The 21,909-nt window shown below is 41.4% G+C and overlaps 1 protein-coding gene across 1 annotated transcript in view; it reads right to left on the bottom strand.

The window, feature by feature from the left end:
• unc13a (unc-13 homolog A (C. elegans)) overlaps positions 1-21,909 on the bottom strand; it is a 106,409-nt gene that overhangs the window by 81,203 nt on the left and 3,297 nt on the right. Inside the window, exons 2-12 of the mRNA XM_061779944.1 lie at positions 14,111-14,140; positions 13,918-14,017; positions 9,163-9,280; positions 8,898-9,021; positions 8,726-8,796; positions 7,680-7,734; positions 7,051-7,080; positions 6,666-6,858; positions 5,221-5,340; positions 2,428-3,249; positions 1,850-1,943 (exon numbers count right to left, since the gene is read on the bottom strand). Coding sequence (XP_061635928.1) covers positions 1,850-1,943; positions 2,428-3,249; positions 5,221-5,340; positions 6,666-6,858; positions 7,051-7,080; positions 7,680-7,734; positions 8,726-8,796; positions 8,898-9,021; positions 9,163-9,280; positions 13,918-14,017; positions 14,111-14,140 — 1,757 coding nt within the window. The remainder of the gene's footprint in view (positions 1-1,849; positions 1,944-2,427; positions 3,250-5,220; positions 5,341-6,665; positions 6,859-7,050; positions 7,081-7,679; positions 7,735-8,725; positions 8,797-8,897; positions 9,022-9,162; positions 9,281-13,917; positions 14,018-14,110; positions 14,141-21,909) is intronic.

Here is a 21,909-nt window from a genome sequence, read left to right on the forward strand (position 1 = left end):
ATTGTTGCCGTACAGTACTCATCATAGGCGAGTCGCTTTCATGAGCCGCAAGGAATTCGTGTGCTTCCTAGTTGCAAATCTGTTGCCAAAGGAGAACGGCTTGACAAAAAAAAAAATGTTACTATACCGAAAATAGCATGTTCCAAACTCCAGAGTCTTGTGTTTTGAATTTCTCAGAGTTTACACTGCCGCCATGCCGCACTCTCTTTATGCATTGCGAGTCTACAGTATGTACAATAGAGAAAATATAAATTCTATCATGACATGGCCGCCATGTCAAAGCCCCACATTTAACATGGCCGCCACGTAGGCACAGAGAGGCGCATCTTTTGGAATTGGATCTATTTTTTTGTATATCTGTGACCCACAAATACGTCAGTCTCATTACCATCGTCAGTCTGCATTGCGCCACAGCATCAATAAACAACAGCGGCCAATTCTGGAACTAACACTGTGTCAACGGCAGTTTAAGTGACGAATGGAAACTATTTTTGGACACATTGTTCAGTCCTGATGGTCCGTTTTATTTTTTTATATACGTTATATCGGGGTTAATTTTATGGAAGTTCCACCGTATAGAGCAGATACAAATTTTGTAATACATAGTCTTTATTGAAGCGGCATGGTGTACGACTGGTTAGCACATCTGCCTCACAGTTCTGAGGACCAGGGTTCAAATCCTGGCCCCGCCTGTGTGGAGTTTGCATGTTCTCCCCGTGCCTGCGTGCCTGGGTTTTCTCCGGGCGCTCCGGTTTCCTCCCACATCCCAAAAGCATGCATGGTAGGTTGATTGGGGACTCTAAATTGCCCTTAGGTGTGAATGTGTGCGCGAATGGTTGTTAGTTTGTATGTGCCCTGCGATTGGCTGGCGACCAGTTCAGGGTGTACCCCGCCTCTCGCCACCCTTGTGAGGATAAGCTGCTCAGATAATGGATGGATGGATGGATGGATAGTCTTTATTGAATATATAGTATGCATCGTATAGTATTCTCTCCATTGTCACTCCACTGCTGATATTATCGCTGGCTGGTTTAGTTCATTCTCAACGGCTTATACAGCGAGCATTCATTGATGATATACTACATTTTTGACATATACAATGCTGCTGACTATTATTGCTGCTGTTCACAATTATATCTGTAGCGTACTGTATATGCAGTCAGCATCTACTTTTATATACTGATTGTATATACTGTAGACTATTTACTGACGATGTACAGTACATGTTTTGCTCCATACAATGCTGCTGACTATTGTTGCTGCTGCTCACATTGACCCATGCAAATATTGTACTTATTTATTCATGTGATGTTTTCCATTCACATCTGCATAGACTGTATATACAGTCTATGTATTATTCATGTACAGTTAACATATACACTGCTGCTCTCATTCTGCTCAGTTTCACTGCCTGGTGCTGTAAATTTGTGCATAGATTAATTTTCTATTCTTTGATAATCTTATTTTGTGGGCTGCTACTGTCCACTTTGCTGCTGTAAAATCTGAATTTGTTGTACAAAACAAATTAAAAATAAATGAGGTGGATTAACACACAACACCCACCTGATATTCTGCTCCAGCCAGAGGGAGGAATCAGAACGGACTACATGCAAATCGCTATGAGTGTGGCAAACCACTGAAAAGAAAACAATGAAATGGCAAAACAAGGCTCGGGGTAAACAGAAGACAATATAATCCAAAAAAAAATACAAAATAGGAGCAACACCGGAACATTCCACATAAGCTGGTAAAAAACATGCAGGAACAGATGCAACAACCTATAAACAAATTTATGATTGCAACAATTCACATAAATATACAGTTCAAACCCACACATACACTCAAGTACCTCTTGTAACTGCAGTCGTACTCTGCTGAACAATCGGAGCCAGTTGGCTTTGGCTCTTGCAGGACCGGGTTCCATGAGTTCCCTTTTTGGGAAGCTGGAGATGTGGTTGCAGATGGAATACAAATGTGTTAGTAACTATGCATGCTTAGTGCTTAATTGATATGTGTATATATATATATATATATATATATATATATGAGGAAAAAAACCTAAATGAACCTAAGGTAGATATTATGACGACATTTCTCTCATTTCTTTCGAGTTTGGGCTGTCTGTGGATTTAGCTCCGTTCCCTCTCCATTATGTGTCGGTCAAGCGTCTTCAAAGGGTAAGTAGTTTTCTGTTATTATACAGTAATTAACTTCTCTTTATCCTTGGATTTTGCTTAAAACATCATCATATTTGGTTAACAATGGGTTTCTGATAGTTTGCCACAGTTTGAGCTTGGAATGGAGTTTCAATAGGAAAGTTTGTTTGGCAATTAGAATAACTTCAACCAGCATCACAGATTGTGTTCAACTTTGGAGGTTCAGCTTTACTGAAATATACACCTCCTGATCTGGATAAACAGAGCTCACCTGGGGAGAGGAGGCTCCTCTGTTTTCTCCTCAGGGGGTGAGGGGACGCTCTCCCCAGCCGGAAGTTGTTCTGTAGGTGGGACCTCCTCTAGGGGCACCTCGGACTTTGGCTCGGGCTCTTGGAACTCGGCATCATGTCCTGGAATCTGTGCTACAGTGGCAGTGGTGGATGTGTTGTTGATGGTAGTGGTAGTGTTGGCAAATACGTCTTGCTGGGTGGGTGCAAAGGGAAGGTCGGTAGAGTCAGATGTGAAAGAGGGCAAGGTGTCATCCTGTTCAAGGGGAGGGAGGACCGGCGTGGTGCTTGAGGGTTGCAGTTGATCGGGAGGCTGCTGCTGATGTAAAGACGTCTGCTTTTCCAGAGGAGGCCTGCTGGAGGACAAGCTATCAGATGGGGGAGCGAGGGTGGCAGCAGTGCTCGTGGGGCTGTAAGGTGGCTCTTGCTCTTCACTGAGAGCGCCATCCATTGGGTACGTATCTTCATCTTCCTCGTACGGCATCTCTTCCTCATCTTCATAGTTGTACACTCCTTCCTCCTCGTACATCACGTCGTCCTCTTCGCCATAGAGCGCCCTGTCTTCGCCGCCGTCTTTGACATAGCTCCCCTCGTCACTGTAGACGCCCTGCTGGTCCTCCCCGTCCCAGCCCGGGAAGTCCTCCTTGCCGTAACTAATGGACGAGTGGCAGGAGTGATAAGAGTCGTTTTCGTCGTAGAACTCAGAGCCTCGCAGGCTCTCACCGTCCTCAGGGACGAACTCCTCACTGAGCTGGGAGCTGCCACGGCTCAGCTCACCCGAAGAGGCGTAGCGACTGTCTGTGGGACTGAGGGAGAAGAGTGGGGAAAACACACACGGCTGTTATATCAACACATCCATTGAGGAGCACTAGAAACATCCAGGACCTGCAAGGCCTGACGCGTTGGTTAGTGGGACATTTAAGGGACTCGTATTGAGGTTGAGACCAGAGAAGGAGCTAGCTACCAGTGGGAGAGGATTGACTTTCGACCAACCAGCAAGCTTGAGAGTGAAGTTTGGAGGTGGGAGGTGTTGGACTTGTGATGCATCTACAGCCTTGTTCACATTGCTGGCAAATCAGATTTCTGACCCAAATTAGATGCCACTGCTGCACTAATGTCATTTCCAAGTGATCAAAACAGAATTTTTGCATCTGCACTTGGTCCTCTGTATGGTACTATCTGCATGGGTCTTAGCGTGCTGTAGCCATAGGTCTAGTCTTTAAACAAAAATGCTACAGCTCAGCTTCGGTATCCTTTCGGCTAGCGGTACTCTTTTGGTTATCAGGGCGGCGTGAAAAAACATCAACAACCTAGCACTGGGGAAACACAGCCGTTTGGTGGGGTGGAAACAGTGGAAAAATGGAAATACAACATCGGGACGTGCAAGCACGTTTCTGTCAAGTTGCAGTATTGATTTCCACCACCCTACAGTCATAAGGACAGAAAAAAGTATAAAACGTGTTGTTTCTCCGTCATTGTGACATTGGTCATGGTGAGTCGGCGTGTTGAGCTGCAAGTAACAAAAACACACGCTTTGATTTCCAGTCATCTGGACTGAAATGATTTGAATGATATTTCAAGAGCACTTAAGAGCAGGGTTGTGCGAGGTGTTCCCGTGGATGAATGGACACATACTGTAAACATGGACCTGTGCTCCCTTTTTTAAAGTAGCACAATCTCTCACTTGTGTTGAATGCTTACACTAAAATTGACTGAATTGTATCCATGGAAAATGAGCTCATTTGTGTTTGTTATGTTGATGTTGTTAGATCCAACTTTGGGTTGGCATATTAACTAAGTAGTCAATTAATTGAGCAACTGGAATGCGGTAGAATTGACTGCTGATGAATGTTTAGGCAATATGAAGCCCATTTGCACTACGTGTTTGTTTTTTGTGTGTTTTTGCATGTGGTGATGGCATCCAAAGGGAATTGGATCCTTCCTGCATTGTCCGGTAGAGTGAAAATAAAGACTGATTTGAATTTTATATGCCTCACATGCGTAATGAGGATGCAATTAGAGGCTGTCGTACGTAATAGACCCACATTGGAGGTCTTTCTCAGTCTCTGAACAACCAGCAATTAGGCTTCTCAGGCTGTGCATGTAGAATTTTTTGTTTTTTAAGTGAGCAAAGCAAAAATAATCCTGTGAATACTTGGACCATATTTACTTCCGTATACAGATGTCGCCTCTTGTTTTTGTACATGCACAGCGAGACGTTAGGTTTTTGCACAGAATTTTGAATTGGGCATCATGTCTTGCACTGTGAACGTAGCCTAAATATACGTTAAGTGATTCACAGGAAAGTACAGCCATGTTTTATTAACAGCTTTTCTTAACATTTTGTCAAGGATTAACAAACTTGATCAATTGTCCATATATTTTGATTTTGAATACAATTTGCAGTGTTCCCAATGGATTCGTATGTTTGGAAATAAAATCTATTACAAGGATTTTGAACTTCAGTCACTTTTTTTGAACACACTGTTGTTATTCTGAACACAATTTAGCTAAATCAGCTGGTCACCCACATACTATACTGCACCACATTATGGAGAAGAGCCAAGTGATTTGAAAATACTGTAGATGCAGGACCAGTATTGATAGTGATTTTGTGTGTGTGTGTACATTTACAGAGAGATAGGGTAAGAGCGCATGCATGCAAGCACAGTGAGCGAGGAGGACGGGACAAGTCCACCACTGACGTCACAGCAAGACTGAGTCACAGGCTGGAGCAGGAGGAAGAGGACGAGTTCAGAGGAGGTACAGAGACCCACCTATCGGACAGCGAATGCCTACTGTCTAGAGAATACTGACGACTGGTGCGCCGGCTCGACCCTGAGCCTGAGTCGATATCACTGCGCCCGTTGGTGGCCAAGTCTAAACTATCATAGGGTCTGGTAAGAGGAGCAGGGAAGGGGGAGTGGGGAGAGGTAGGAGAGGAGCATCAGTAGAGCTCAATTTAGGCAAAGAAACCACATCCGATTCATTACATCCGTAATTACTCACACATACACAAAAGATAATCACAAGTTCATGCGCCACCTTTATACAAGAGCAGTGAGCCTCAGTGTGCTTGTATACACTGAAGCCAGACTTATTCTCTGAGGGAGGAAGAGCACAGTGGGGACAGCATGTACAACAAAGTGGAACAAAAATGTCGTTGGGCTCGAGTCGTCTTCGGGGTGATTGGAGACTTCAAAGCGACTTATTCATAAAGGAATACTGTCTGCTGTATTTTTTTTGGGTGAGTTCCCACATTAAAACAAGGCATGTTCCTCCAGTGTTTGAACAAAACACACACTAATCTGACACTTTATTAGGTACACCGGGACAATCTAGAAATATAGTGCAATTGCAAATATTTTGTTTCTTTTTCAGTTTTGAGAGTTATTCATTTAACAACGTTTTTATTGTGTTTGTAGTTTACACTGCATCAAATGCTTTTCAAATATTTTGTCCATGCACTGTAACGAAGGCGACCAAAATACAGTGGTGGCATGAAATAGTTTAGAGAGAGTTTAATTCCTTCTATTGCCGTGCTCGTAAAGCAAAACACTCAAATTTCAAATCTGTCCCCATAGAAATTAATAGAAATACCATTAATCCATTCCAGCCTCCAAAAAAAAACAACAAAAAATGTTGTAATGTGCTCTCTAATGGGAAAAAGTAACAATCGAAAATATTACTTTATAAGAACTTTATATTACTTAAAAACATACAGTGATGACATAATTGACTTCACTTGATTCACTTTTTATTGAGTGTTATAGTCCACTTGCATTGGAGCCAGTGATGCATTAGATCCAGCAGTTGGAGCTGTGATGGAAAAACACACCACTGCAGAACTGCGGTGAAAGAGTCCAGCCTGCAGTTGTCAATCAAATGATTGTGACGCACGTTGAGGATTGTTTGGCCTTGGCTGAGGCCTGCGCTCTACTGAGTGCCATTCTAGAATAGACAATAATAAAATGCCTCTGTGGTCACTGTGCAAGCAGTAAAAGGAAATTAAATGTGCTTCATCTTGTGTGGTGCTTTTACTAATATAATTGTAGCTATAGTCCTTGCATTAGATCTATTTAGATTGTGTGGGCGTACGTAATGAATATATTATTTTTCTGTTTTAGCTTTACTAATAATCACCGTGGTAACCTGAAGGGTGCATGTAAGCCATCCCACTCATTTAGGGTAACGGGCGTTGGTGATAACAGTGATGCGGTACCTAATGTCTCGGGCGTCATAGTCCATATCGTGGATGTCGTCGTACGGGTGTCTGTAGTGCTGTTGCCTGATGGGATACTGGTGCATGGAGGCGTTGGGCTGAGATGTAGTGTAAAAGGGAGGCGGAGCGCTGTTACTGGTCTCGCTGCGGTAGTCGCTGTCCCTGTCGTCCACGGCGCTGTCCGGGTCGTCGTCTGGTCACACAAACACAACGTGCAGAAATGAGAGGAGGAGGATTGGACAGGGAAAAAAGTGAAATACTTTTAAGTAGTAATAGAAGGTGCAGCAAAGGGCTACTGGGGAAAATGCACAAGTTGATCATTATCTGCAGGTCAGACAGGGATAGTAAATACCGATTTATGAGCACAGGTGCTTCAAAGACTTACTTTGCTGATTGCCCCACAGACTCCAATTGCCTGCAAGATAATGGAAATACCCCATTAGGATCATAAATAAAGTACATCAGCAGTCCAGAAACTACCAGAATATAAAAATGGGCGGGGAATGGCTCAGTCTGTAATGAATTGGAATGGGGGTGCGGAAGGTCTAAAGTTCAAGACTGACACTCCCTTGATTGCATGCATGGATTAGTGTTTCCAATGCATGTTAAAGTGTATTTCAAGACTAATATGAATTTCAAGACAATCAAGAAACAAAGACTGCGACAGCCACACTTAGGAGTCAATGCCAATTGACTAACTGCTTAGGTCACTGTTGCATGACATCTTGCTACTACTCTTGGGCCCTTCCCCAACTTAAGCAGAAATATGTAATGGATTCTTTGCTTTATGTTTTTGCCACTTCCAGTTAAGTGACAAAGTGTGACCGCTCTCACAGTTTATCAGCCTCTTCTTCCCTTAAGCCTCATTACCACCTCCCACCCAATTCCAACCTCTTGTCCACTTGAGAAATGAGCCTGGCGTGAGGGAGTGCAGTAGCATAAAAAAAAGAAACAGCATGACATGCCACAAAGGGAGTTGGATGTAGAGATAGTGGCTGGTCACTTCACACTCACAGCACTGTGTGGAAGGCGCCTGGAGAGGCCTCTCTTGCTCTTCTTGATAGGCACACTGAGGATGAAAATGCAAAAAATAAAATAAATCAATACATACATAAATAAATAAATAAATAAATAAAAACAAGAACAACAATAGATAATACAGTTGTAATAAGAAGTTTACACACACACACACACACTCATCTTGGTTTGGGACCAATTCCAATCAAATCCCAGATACAGTAGTTGCTCGAAACCAGTTGACCAGTTGAGAATTAATACCGGTATGTTATATTAATTTGGGGATTTCACTATCAAACATACCAGACTTTTGACTTGCAAGGCCAATATTAACTAATTTCTCGAGAGTTACATATACGCATCATGGTTGATTACAGACAACACAGCTCTCATTTGATCGACCGAAACCCAATATCCAAGGAACTCAATTTGATATTTAAGAAGGAAAATTGTAGATTTACACAAGTTGGGAAAGTCCTTGAATATTGGATATATATTAAAGGCTCCTCTAAGTATTCGAAGGTACATTAGAGCAGGGGTCACCAACATGGTGCTCGCGGGCTACTTATGTGGACCACACAAGACACATTGACATGTTGATATTTTTTTCCTACCCTGCTAAATCATTGTTGATTACTATTGTTATTATTAATAATAACACAGAATTAAAGATAATTTGAGCAAAATATTTATTTTAGAAGTGTGTATCAAACTGGTAGAATTTCACATTAATCGGTAGCCAAGAAGTACGTCTCAGTTTCAAAAAGGTTGGTGAACCGTACATTACAGCAGTCTGATTGGACCCTGAGTAAATGCTTAGAGTTAATGCTTCTGGCTTTTGATCTTCATGCAGAAAAATTATTTGTTTTAGAACAGATAAAGACTGTGCCGCATTTAGTTATGTGATCCATTGTGATAACAATTATAAAACATTGAGTAGCAGAATTTGTGCAAATGTTCTTTCTTCTGGGATTAACACAAGAATATGAAATGGACAGGCAGAGGAAAATAGATACAGTGACGGCATACAATAAAACTCTTACATCTTGGTCTCTCATGGCATTCAGTTGTTCAAGCTTCTTGGCCCAGTATCGTGCCTCTTCTTCAGGAATGTCTGCAGTGAAAGCAGCACTCGCCAATGATAAATGTGATTTGACATCAATAACATCGAAGAATTTGTAATGCAGACCAAAAATGACAACCAAGAGGCCAAACCTAGTGGCAGTTCAAAGCGTGTGTCCAACAGCAGCCTGTGAAAGGTTGGGTCTTTGGTGCCGCAGATCTCATTCTCAGCCATGATCACGTTGGAGTCCAGTGTCAACCACTGACCCGGACCCTCCTGGGAATTGAATGGCAGCAGTGTAAACACGACTCGGACAAAAAGATAACCAAAATATCTCTCAGTGGAGCTAATGTTGGGTCCACTATTTACCCTGCATTTTAAACGTATGCAAGGATAAATAGGAAATTTGCGAGTCACCTCATTGGACTGTCGGATGCTACTCAGGGGGATCCATAAGGTGCCCACCATGGTGTCCCAGATCAGGCCTTTATTCCACACCTCCACTGTCAGGCCCAGGTCCAGCCGGTTTATCTCACTATGGGTCAGGGATAGGAGGAAGGGGATGGGTTAAAAAGGACAAATACATCTAGATCACAAAGATAAATCTGGGAGTTTGAGTTTTTATACATGGACAACCCCATGCTGAGTTTTTTTTTTTTTTTCTAGCGGATGTACAATTCAGCATAAGTGCCTGCATTTTAACTCTGCTGATGAATAAACACTGCGATTGAATCTGCTAAGGGAGACGATGATTTGGAAAAAGATGGTGAATGTCAAGTAGGCTGCCAGCAGGATATATGGAAGCACAGGCACACACCACACAGTTTCTGTATGACTAACTGCAGTGAAGTTTGTGGCTCTCTTCCCTTACATACACCAAAGGCAAACTTTTTAATACAAATATACCTAATGTTGGGGTCAGTGAGATACAGGCAGTGGCAGTCCTTGGTCAAATGGCATCCTGTGTGAAACCCCGCTTTGGCGTGGCATCTGCATGATAAGTGACTCCTGGTTTTCTGTGACTTGTGCGCCATGTTTTTCCAGAACATGTTGGTTGAACTCAGTTGTTTTCTATATTAGTGTCATTAAGATTGGGAAACACCAAGAGTTGTTGTTCTACTTACTACAGTTGAGAATTTGCATTGGGCAAATTCACGGAATGCTGTACACAAAGTCTTCTGAGTAACACGGCAGCTACTGTCACGAATAATATATACTATGAACTGCATCATGCTTTCAAGAATAAAATGCATAGTTTCAATTTACAGTGGTGCATTGAGATACAAGTTTAATTTGTTCCGTAACCACGCTTGTAATGCAAAACACTTGTATCTCAAATCATCTTTCTCCACTGAAATGAATAGGAATGCCATTAATCCACCCCAGCATTTCCAACAACAACCATAATATTTGTAATGTGTTTCTTAATAAGAAAACTAGCACTCAATATAATTGACGCCACCTCGACGCCAAGGCCAATGATAGAGACACACACACACGAAGAGTTTCACAAATTACTCAGTAAGCTGCAGCACTATTAGTCATTTTTTTGCAAAAGATAAATACTATATGCCTGTGAGTATTTTTATGTCTACGTGTGTTGCTCTGCCATTTATGTTGAAATATCCATTGCTTAAAGGGGTATAACACATTGATACATATATACAGATACACATGCACCGATGCTATTTGTTAGCCCGTCTATGGCATTTTGCAACAGTAAACCTCAACTAGGAATGGCAATAAACAGTTTGAAGCGTCTTTTTTTGAAGAGTTGTTCACTATCTGCCAAACTGCTGCATGTTATGAAGTGAGCTGAGTTCACTGCCACCATACAGCGCTCATACTGCATGTCAAATTTTTGATCGTAAATCAAAGCAAAAATATCAGCCGACCGATGGCTTGTATCTCGAAAAACCCGTAAGTTGGTTTACTCGTAACTCAAGGCAACACTGTATTTGGAACAGGAAATACAAGAATAATCTTTGGCATTGTGTCACATGCTGCTTCACCTTGTAAAGATAAATACACCAACTAGGTAAGCAGATATTTGGGATTTGACTCCCAAAATAAAAAAATCTTCTCACTAAAAATCGCTCGTCAACAAGCAGTCGGGCCTCCCTAGGCTAAGGCTCACAGTCTTAACTGATTCAAATCCTAATAATAGCCGCAGCTTTGATATTAAAATGCATTTTTTCCCTGGAAGCCAAGGATATAATCTGGTAAATGGCAGCATGTTGTGCTGCTTCATAAAAGGGGGAAAAATGAGGAGAGGAAATGAGCGGGAGAGGGTGATGTGAAGGACAGAGTCAGGTATTTACAGAGAAAGAGCTCGTTAGCTGAGCTGTAAATCTTATTTACTCAAACTCCTTAGACGTGCCGGCTGTTTGAGCATTTGGATCTTTTCATATCTACATCACCTATTTTTGTTTTAAGTCTACTCACACCATACAGGGATATTTAAGCCAGGACAACGAAACCTCCAAATTAAGAGGTGAACCGAAATGATCAGAAAAAATGTCTCAAAACTTGAGAGTTCAAACATTCATCGTTTTACATCACGCAAATTGATCAGTGAGAATCTTTGGCTTTTCTTAATGTTTTTTTATGATGCTGCCACAGAAGTGTAACAGGGGCGGCGGCAAAGAAGAAAAGTGTTATGAAACCGGAGACAAATTCCTTGTGTGTTTTTTGGAAAATACTTGGCAAATAAAGATGATTCTGATAAGCTCAGAACCAGTTCCTGTGACATAGGATCTGGATCCTAAATTCAAATACACATCAATTCCATACACTTTTACCAAGGATTGTGCTAGTGTAAATTGGCATCTTGATCTATTCTATTCAAAAGCTGAGTTGTAATACTTTATTTTAGTTTTATTATACAGTGGCTTTATTTATTTATTTTTAACTGTTGCATGATAGGTATGAATATTAAAACCCTAATAAATGTTTTGTGATGGTGAATTAATTCACTTTACATTATTTCCTGTTGGAGAAATGGAAGATGACGCATGTTTAATGTGACAGATTCATTAACTAATATAGTGACTATGCACGCAACATTCGGTACACCTGTAAAATCTGATGAACTCAAATAAAGTGTATTTAAATTAAGCTCAGTTGTTGTTGTAGCTTTTTTTTTTTTTTTTTTTAAATGAAAAATAAACCTTTAAACCAGGGGTGTCAAACTCAAATTCACGGTGGGCCAAAACTAAAAATTGGGATAACGTCGCAGGCCAAACTCAATATTTAATTAAAAGTCACTGCGATGTGCATGTTTCCCTTCTCTGGAGAAATGTAGCATTAACGTTTATCATATGACAACTTAAATTATGCTTAAACATTGAATCTGGAAAAAACAAACTTTAATATTATAAACACGAGAAATCAAATTTGCGCTAAAAGACATCAGTGGTATTTGTTTGTTGTTTTGTATTTAAACAGATAACATGAATTCTTCAGAAAACAGATAACCAATTTTCATCAGGCCATCACTCTAATGTAGTGCCTGACAGATATCTCTGGTTATAAACACAATTGACCGTAGTTATCCTGTTTGTAACTTCAGATTTCTTTCCAGAGCTCTAATAATCATGTTGATGAGTCACAGCTGGCTAAATAACAAAAGGAGCAGCCGCCCAACAAGAGGAAATGCCTCGCGCCCACTCGTCTCATTCTTTCAGTCATTACTTAAAGCCTGTGGACACGAACGAGCAGTTGAACGCAAAGGTATGACAAAAAATCACGTCCCTCCATCCATCCATTTTCTCACTGCTGGAGCCTATCCCAGCTATCATCAGGTGGGAGGCGGGGTACACCCTGAACCGGTCGCCAGCCAATCGCAGGGCACATTGAAACAAACAACCATCCGCACTCACATTCACACCTCCGGGCAATTTAGAGTCATCAATCAACCTCCTACGCATGTTTTTGGGATGTGGGAGGAAACCGGAGTACCTGGAGAAAAGCTACACAGACACGGGGAGAACATGCAAACTCCACACAGGCGGGGCCGGGATTTTAACCCCGGTTCCCAGAACTGCGAGGCAGATGTGTTAACCAGTCGTCCTCCGTGCCAAAAAGATCACGTTTTTTTTTTTTTTTTTTTTTTTTTTTACTCTTAGCAGTGGGTCGGTCGGGGTCTCAACACTTCAAAAGAAGAAGCATTTTCTCAAGGAAGATTAAGAGACTATAAGGTGGAGTGTTTTGTTTTCCAGTTGTTTGTAGGTTTTAATATTAGCAGGGATTGTTCTGGCAGCCATTTCCATTCCTTTAATAAACACTGGAAAACACCTAGAGTTGTCTTTTTCGTTTATATTCTTGCAGCTAGAGGAGACACTGAATAAAGCATCCAACTTCTTCTAACTAACATGGCAGGTACACTAAATACGAGCTGCCTTGCAATCACAAATGTGCAATTGTATACTTGGAACAGTGGGTAATGTGCCAGGGACGAAAAACAGATTATGTGAGCACATTAGAACGGCAGCCTGTTCTGGTAAATTTACATCGTGGTGGTTAACTTATTTTTGCAAAAATTCATATCTTATTATTAAAATAAACCACAAACAAACACACAAAAATAAGTATCGTTAACTTTGTAAAGGCAGATTTTTTGGGGGATGCAACTCTTAGATCCCATTAGATTATGCTTTTATCTCTAATAAACTGTCCAGTGAGTGTGTATGAATGGTAAAATGATTCAAAAAAGAAGGGGAAGAAAAAAAGGGGGTAAATGACAAATAGTTATAAATGCCACAGCGGAGTCTGCTTGCTAAGCCCTGCAGGGTGACATTTGTGTTAATGTGATATATTGCACCCGCACTTAATCTTGACAACACTTGCCTATATCTGCCATCTGGTATTCAAGCTGTCTGTATTTTACAGCCATTTCCACTATACAGTATATAACACCAAAGAAAACACAGAAGTATATGGACTGGAAAACACCACTGTATAAAAATGCTGATAACTTTTCTGTGTATTAAACCAGCATCCAAAAAAAACATAAGAAATTTCCCCATGTCTTGCACCAAAACAAAAAGAAATCCTCCAAGCAATGCAAACATGTGGCTAATTATATAACAGGTGGCAAGATACGTTTCCACAAGAAAGAGAGGATAAACTGCAATAACAATAAAGCTTTACAAAAAAGAGAGAATGACTCACAACATAAAGTCCTGCTCCCAGCACGGCTGACTGCCGCGCACGGCGATGGTGGTGCTCTTGACATTCTGCACCTTCAGGGTCACGTAAGTGTTGAATTTTTCTGCAGGATGCACAAGACCACAGATAAATATCCTAAATACATACATTGTGACACATGTGAAACGAGCTAGTGTACTGTGAGTAAAAATCTTACCATGGGGTCCATCAAGCTTGGCTTTTTTCACTGTGAAGACATAATAGTAAAATATCAAACAGTGCACTACTAAATACTGCTTCCTCCTTTATGCACATTAACATTTATAGTTCCAGTGTCCCAAATGTAGTGCAATTTGGAGTTCAACATTTTTCTGGAAAAAAATACCTAAAATGTCAAACACGATAAAGTCAAATTGTAAACCAATCTTGTGACACTTTAGCTTAGTGAGCATCTAAAAGATTAACTCCACAAAGTGTGCATTTCCTTTTATATATAGTTGAATTTTTTTTTTTTTAGATACAACCCTTTTCAATTACCTATAAAAGACATTTATTTTGTCTCTTTATATCAGGTGTATTCAAAGGGTGAGTAGTTTTACTTTATTTTAGGTTCATGATACAACAATTAAAATCTTGTTTTACTTGTGTGAGAATTAGGAAGTTAAGAGTTTAGAAGTCGGGCCCTGGAATGGATTCAATAGCTTTATTTTACTTACCTATGGAAAAAAATATTGAAAAAGAGAACAACTTAGAAGTCAACCAGCATCCTGGGACAGATTGTGTTCGACTTTGGAGGTTGCCCTGTATAGTATACACTTACAGTTTTACAGTTTTTATACAGTTTTTTTTGCTGTTGAAGTCCATGAGCATCGGGGCCAAGTGGGGGCATGATCAACCAGGACATGTTTAGGATCGCTTGGCCCTGGCAGAGGTACTTTCTGCACTCCATAAAGTACTATTCTTGATCAATTTCTGAAATCTCATATTAAATCACAATGACCATGTGTGTACTTCATTTTGACCTTTAGTGTTGTGCTAATTGCTGTTTGCGTATCATATATACAGTGGGTATGGAAAGTTTTCAGACCCCCTTTAATTTTTCAGTCTTCGTTATATTGCAGCCATTTGTTAAAATCATTTAAGTTCATTTTTTCCTCAGTAATGTACATGCAGCACCCCATATTGCCAGGAAAATTATTTATTTTTTGCTGATTTATTAAAAAAGAAAAACTGAAATATCACACAGCCATAAGTGTTCAGACCTTTTGTTGTGACACTCAAATATTTAACTCGGGTGCTGTCCGTTTCTTCTGATCATCCTTAAAATGGTCATCGGAGTCAATCTGTGTTTGATTATACTGATTGGAATTGATTAGGAATGCCACACACCTGTCTATATAAGACCTTACAGATCACAATGCTTGTCAGAGCAAATGAGAATCATGAGGTCAAAGGAACTGCCTGAAGAGCTCAGAGACAGAATGGTGGCAAGGCACAGATCTGGCCAAGGTTATAAAAACAAAATCTGATGCATTGAAGGTTCCTAAGAGCACAGTGGCCTCCATAATCTTGAAATGGAAGACGTTTGGGACGATCAGAACCCTTCCTAGAGCTGGCCGTCTGGCCAAACTGAGCAATTGGGGGAGAAGAGCCTCGGTGAGAGAGGTAAAGAAGAACCCAAATATCACTGTGGCTGAGCTCCAGAGATGCAGTCGGGAGATGGGAGAAAGTTCTAGAAAGTCAACCATCACTGCAGCCCTCCACCAGTCGGGGCTTTATGGCAGAGTGGCCCGACGGAAGCCTCTCCTCAGTGGAAGACACATGAAAGCCCGCATGGACCTTGCTAAAAAAAACACCTGAAGGACTCCAAGAGGGTGAAAAATATTATCTGGTCTGATGAGACCAAGATATAAATTGTTGGCCTTAATTCTAAGTGGCATGTGTGGAGAAAACTAGGTGCACTGGAGCCTATGCCAGTTGACTTTGGGTGAGACACGGGGTACACCCTGAACTGGCTGGTAGCCAATAGCAAGTATTCACACTATGGACAATTTAGCGTCTTGAATTAACCTAACATGGATGTTTTTTGGAATGTGGGAATAAGCTGAAGGAGCCGAAGAAAACCTGAAGTCCCAAACCGAGATTTGAACCCCAATCCCCAGAAGTGTGAGGTAGACGTTTTCACCACGCTGCCCGCTATCACTCTGCATGCTAGAAATTGTAATTATAAAACAAATATGAAAGCTAAGATTGCCTTAGGTTATTAAGCGAACAAAATTTTAGCTACACTTTTCAGTATAATAAGGTACTGTTTGATACAATTGCAGTTAATTTTAAATTGCTCTTAAACTGTAAAAAAGAAAAAAAATAGCTAAACTTGTGTATACTGTATTTGAAAGTACACCAGATTTTGCGGGTGTCATAATCACAAACATCCAATGATTTACAGTTACTTGGGACGGAGCATATGAGAATAACAATGAGCAATGAGCCAGGTGCTGCTTTACCACATCTAAAGACAACATTTGATGACATGTAGCAGCCTGCTCTGGTAAATCTCCATGACAGTAAGTCATATGAATGGGTGGTCTACAGTGAGCAGGTGCAGGTGCATGGAATCCTGCATGGCTGAACTGAGACTTGACACAAGTGCTGGGTGAAAGACTTGCGAACCGGCACCCTTTATCGAATAATGGAAGACACTCCGGTGCATCCTCCACGCAAAGAACCTCTGGTGGCAGCAGACAAGATCTTTTAAAACCGCAGTGACGTCAAGGGCCCATTCATTATTCATCCCACCCAACAGTGTGCCCGTATAACCAGCGTCCCAGCGTTCAGAAGTAAGGCATTAATATTCACAGCTCTGACTTTTCATCCCTGCTGCTTGTCTACTTTCACAGCCTTGATGCTGTGTTGACATTCAAGGCAAGGCTTGGCGTTCCGTTACACGGTGTACAAGCAAACATGCACAACAAGCGGCATTGTCATGATAGGATGACTGGCCTTCAATCTCTGCAACTTCAACTTAAATCTGTCTTTCTTTTTAAATGGTTACGTAAACTGTGGTGAAACAAAAAGCTCTCACTACTGTATAACCTTCACCCTGCCATTGTAGTTTAGCATAATAAATGGTATTTTGACTTCAGCCATCCATCCATTTTCTACAGCGCTTGTCCTCACTAGGGTCACGGGTGAGCTGGAGCCTATCCCAACTGACTTTGGGCAGGAAGCGGGGTATACCCTGGACTGCTCGCCAGTCAATCACAGGGATTTTTACTTATACAATGTTTATTATATATTCATTTTTTTAACCTATTGCAATAGTTTATTTTAATAATAAGATATTAATAGTCCTTTTTTTTTAACAAAACTGCTTAACTTTGAGTTTGAAAAGAGGAAGAGGTTGTTATTTATTTATTTTTACTTTAGAGGCGTAGCATCTGCACTTGCTCCGCTGCCCCTCCTGACTCATTCATCAGAGGGATAACTGATGGGAATTATTATCTCAAGGACCTTCTGGGATGACACTACTACTTTAAGAGGCCAGTTTGTCCGCACTGATTCTCAGCTGTCACCGCTTGGAAGAATGACTTACAATGAGCTTCTTTGTCTTAATATATTGGGGCTTGTTGCCAACAGCGGAAGCCCAACCCTCTTAATCCTATAGTAGATGAGTGAATTGATTTAACTGGACAGTACGATAATTCTTCCACTGTAATATAATGTTATGTTTTCAAAAGCAATACTGTGACCAAGCAGTGTTTTATATATATTCCTGGAATTAATACTTGTTGTGTATAAAAAGTGTATTTACTCTACTTCAGCATCTAATTTGGGTATGTAATTGACTTGAAATTGTCAGCATGTCCGCCTGACAGTTCTGAGGTTTTGCGTTTGAATCTCTGCTTCGGCCTTCAGGTGTGGCGTTTGCATGTGCTCCTCGTGCCTGCGTGTTTCCTCCGGCTTCCTCCCACATTCCCAAAACATGTTCACTGATGAACGCTAAATCAGCGGTGTCAAACATACGGCCCATTGGCGAGAAAGAGCCTGTCAGGGGGTCCAATCCGGCCCGTTGGGATAGGACATATTAACTGCAATTTTTCAATAAAAGTAACTGCTATTGCTAATTTTGGAGGTGGCAGTGACGACCACTAAAATGACCACTTACCACTTAAATGACATTCTGAAATTGGCTGTCACTCATGATTTGACACCTGATACTGATCCACTTGTGAAGGCTAAAAGATGCCAAGGTTCAGGAGCAAAGTAAGCCTACGTCATCAAATGAAAGGCACATCCTTTGATCGCACTGTGAAAAATACAATTCTGTGAAATTGAATAACTCCTAGAAATATTTTAAGAACACTGAATATTGCAAAGTATCAGTCAACTTTTTTACCTGTTTTGTTTTCTGACGGATCGCAGGAAGATTAGCTTTTGTATGTTGCAAAAGCTAAAGGGGATCCAGTAAACAATAAACAACCCTTTTGTTTTTTACATGCACTGCCACAACTTGTATGTATTTCTATGTATACATTTGCAAGGCAGGGGGACAACTGAACCCTCTTTCTGAAAAGTTTCCATTTTCTTTTGGATGCTGTGTTGAGTCAGATGATTTCTAGATCTTAACTAGTTGTTTTATAAAAGGAAGGTACATACAGTATATAGATCCCCTGTAATCTGTAAATTGCACGTGTAAATGAAAACGGATTCATAATATTGTTGAAAATGCATTCATTTTTGTTAACAAATTTCAGACTGCTCATATTATTTGAAATAATATTTGCAACAAGATAATAAAGGTGCATATTTTCCAAATGTACCCATAGGTGTGAATGAGAGTGAATGGTTGTTCACATGAGAGTGAATGGTTGTTTGCATGAGTCAGTCCTGTGATTGAAAGGTAATCATTCCAGGGTGAGATGGGCAACTTGCAGCCCCCCATGCGATATCGTAAGAGGATATGGCTACTGAACTGTCTTGAGAACAAGCTCATTTGCCGCCGAGGCAGCCACACGCCCTTGGTGGGGGATGCAGCTTTTATTCCCTGGAACCTCCTTGCTTGCGTCCCTTTGCTTAAAACCATCAGTAAATGGCAGATGCACCTCGGGCTGCACCCTTGCCAACACTCCTCCTCAAATGCTGCTCAGTCCTCTTACCCCCTCCCCCTGCCCCCCAGGAGCCAGTCCTCCCTCACCCTCCTCTTCCTCCTCCTCACCCTCTCCTAAGAGCTCCTGCTGCCATGTGGCGAGCGCGCACGTGTGCACCCTTCCTCTGCCTTTCTCTCGTGCTCCATTAATCTCGGTGTGTGAGCTGGCACAGCGAGCTGCATCCCCAACTCTAAAAATAACCACTTCAGCGTGACAGGGATGCGGGGTGCCGGAAGGGCGGATGGAGGGATGGTGGTGGGGTGCACTCCTAGCTTGCAGGCATATAGGACTAAAGCAGCACTACAGGGGAAGAAGAGATGGGATGAGGCCTAACTATGTTCCGCAGGAAATGCTCATTCCATTGCGAGATCTTATTTTCGCTTAAAGAGGAAATTCAGGGGAAATTAATGCAATCACATGTAGGGTAGCTCAAGCAATGCGTATTTGCTGAGGTGGTCCACTTAAGATGTTACATCTTCCTCTGCACAATTGATGGTGCAATTTACATGGAGAGTCGTAATGTTTCCCACTTAATAGCTACTAAAAGCTTCTTTCACCTATTGCTGTTATGTAAAACACTACTGAAAAACACGGCAAAATGTACAATGCACTGAGGTTGAGGAAAACGGCTAAATAGATACACTATATTGCCCAAGGGTTTTTGCTCACCTGCCTTGACTTACATGTGATTTTAAGTGAAATCTCATTCTAAAGCATACTGTATTTGTGAGGTCACAGACTGATGTCGGAGCAGAAGCCCTGGCTCACTGTCCACTTGAAATCAACCCAAAGGTGTTCTATCGGGTTGAGAGAAGGACTCTGCATGCCAGTCTTCATCCATATCAAATTCTCACATCCATGTCTTTTTGGACATTGCTTTGTCCACTGGTGCACAGACATGTTGTAACAGGAAAGGGTAATCGCCAAACTGTTTGACTCTCCCAAATCTCTGGGTATGCTGAAGCATTCAGCGTTCCTTTCACTGGAGCTCAGGGGCTAATATTTGGGACTTTTCCAACTTTGTGGGAACAGTTTGGAGATAGCCCCTTCCTATTCCAACATGATGGTGCATTAGTGCACAAATCAAGGCTCATAAAGACACGGACGAGAGAGTTTGATGTGGATGAACTTGACTGGCCTACACAATTCTGACCTCAACCCTATAGAACACTTTTGGATGAATTAGAGCAGAGACTGAAGGGCTCTTTATACTCCCGCGCTCGCGCGACCGACAACGCCCGCATTGCATCACGTGACCGATGAATTGGCCCGCAGGTGAACTGCAGTACATTTTCAAAACTGGGCGCGTGGGTTGCGCTCGAGTATAAAGGCAAATTCCGCGCGGGACAGCCACAGTGACGTCAGCGCGGTCACCGCCCGCGCGAGTATAAAGAAGCTTTGAGAGCTAGGTATTCTCGTCCAACACCAGTGTGTAACCTCACAAATGTGCTTCTGGAAAAATGGTCACAAATACCAAATAAACACACTCCTAAACCTTGTGGAAAGCCTTTCCAGAAGAGTTTATCATGTTATAATTGCAGAGGGTGGACCAATGTCATATTAAACCTTGGATTGATGGATTAAGAATGGGATGTCACTTAAATTTATATCTGAGTTGGATTGATGGATTAAGAATGGGATGTCACTTAAATATATATCTGAGCCAAGGCAGGTTGAGCTAATACTTTTGGCAGTAATAGTGTGTGTGAATATACTATATATATATATACACACACACACACACACACACTCACACACACACACACTCATACACTCACACAAACAAACATACATACACGACATTCTTCGTCCACAACATTCCTGCTCTGATGTAGGGATGGGCAATTTAAATGATGGAAGGGGCCACAATTTTTCATCAGTGCTACTAGGTGGCCACATAAGTGTGTTTATTTTACCTGCAGTTCCCTGAATGTGTGTCTTAATTAACTGTGTGCTTAGATTTATTTTCCACTTTTTTTGTATGAAACCCTGACTGTGAGTTGTGTGCGATATACAACTCCAATTCCAATGAAGTTGGGACATTGTGTTAAACATAAATAAAAACAGAATACAATGATTTGCAAATCATGTTTAACCTATATTTAATTGAATACACTACAAAGACAGGATATTTAATGTTCAAACTGATAAACTTTATTGTTTTTAGCAAATAATCATGAACTTCCAAAAAAGCTGGGACAAGGTCATGTTTACCACTGTGGTACATCACCTTTTCTTTTAACAACATTCAATAAACGTTTGGGAACTGAGGACACTTAATTGTTGAAGTTTTGTAGGTGGAATTATTTCCCATTCTTGCTTGATGTACAGCTTCAGCTGTTCAACAGTCCGGGGTCTCCGTTGTCGTATTTTACGCTTCATAATCAGCCACACATTTTCAATGGGAGACAGGTCTGGACTACAGGCAGGCCAGTCTAGTACCCGCGCTCTTTTACTACGAAGACACACTGTTGTAGCCACGTGCAGAATGTGGTTTGACATTGTCTTGTTGAAATAAGCAGGGGCGTCCATGAAAAAGACGTTGCTCGGATGGCAGCATATGTTTCTCCAAAACCTGTATGTACCTTTCAGCATTAATGGTGCCTTCACAGATGTGTAAGTTACCCATGCCATTGGCACTAACACAGCCCCATACCATCACAGATGCTGGCTTTTGAACTTTGCGTCCATAACAGTCGGTTATTTTCCTCTTTGGCCCGGAGGACACGACGTCCACAATTTCCAAGAACAATTTGAAATGTGGACTCGTCGGACCACCCAACACTTTTCCACTTTCCATCAGTCCATCTTAGATGAGCTCCAGTCCAGAGAAGCCGGCGGCGTTTCTGGGTGTTGCTGATAAATG

Source organism: Phyllopteryx taeniolatus, chromosome 7 (genome assembly GCF_024500385.1).
Source record: "Phyllopteryx taeniolatus isolate TA_2022b chromosome 7, UOR_Ptae_1.2, whole genome shotgun sequence".
NCBI classification, from domain to species: domain Eukaryota; kingdom Metazoa; phylum Chordata; class Actinopteri; order Syngnathiformes; family Syngnathidae; genus Phyllopteryx; species Phyllopteryx taeniolatus.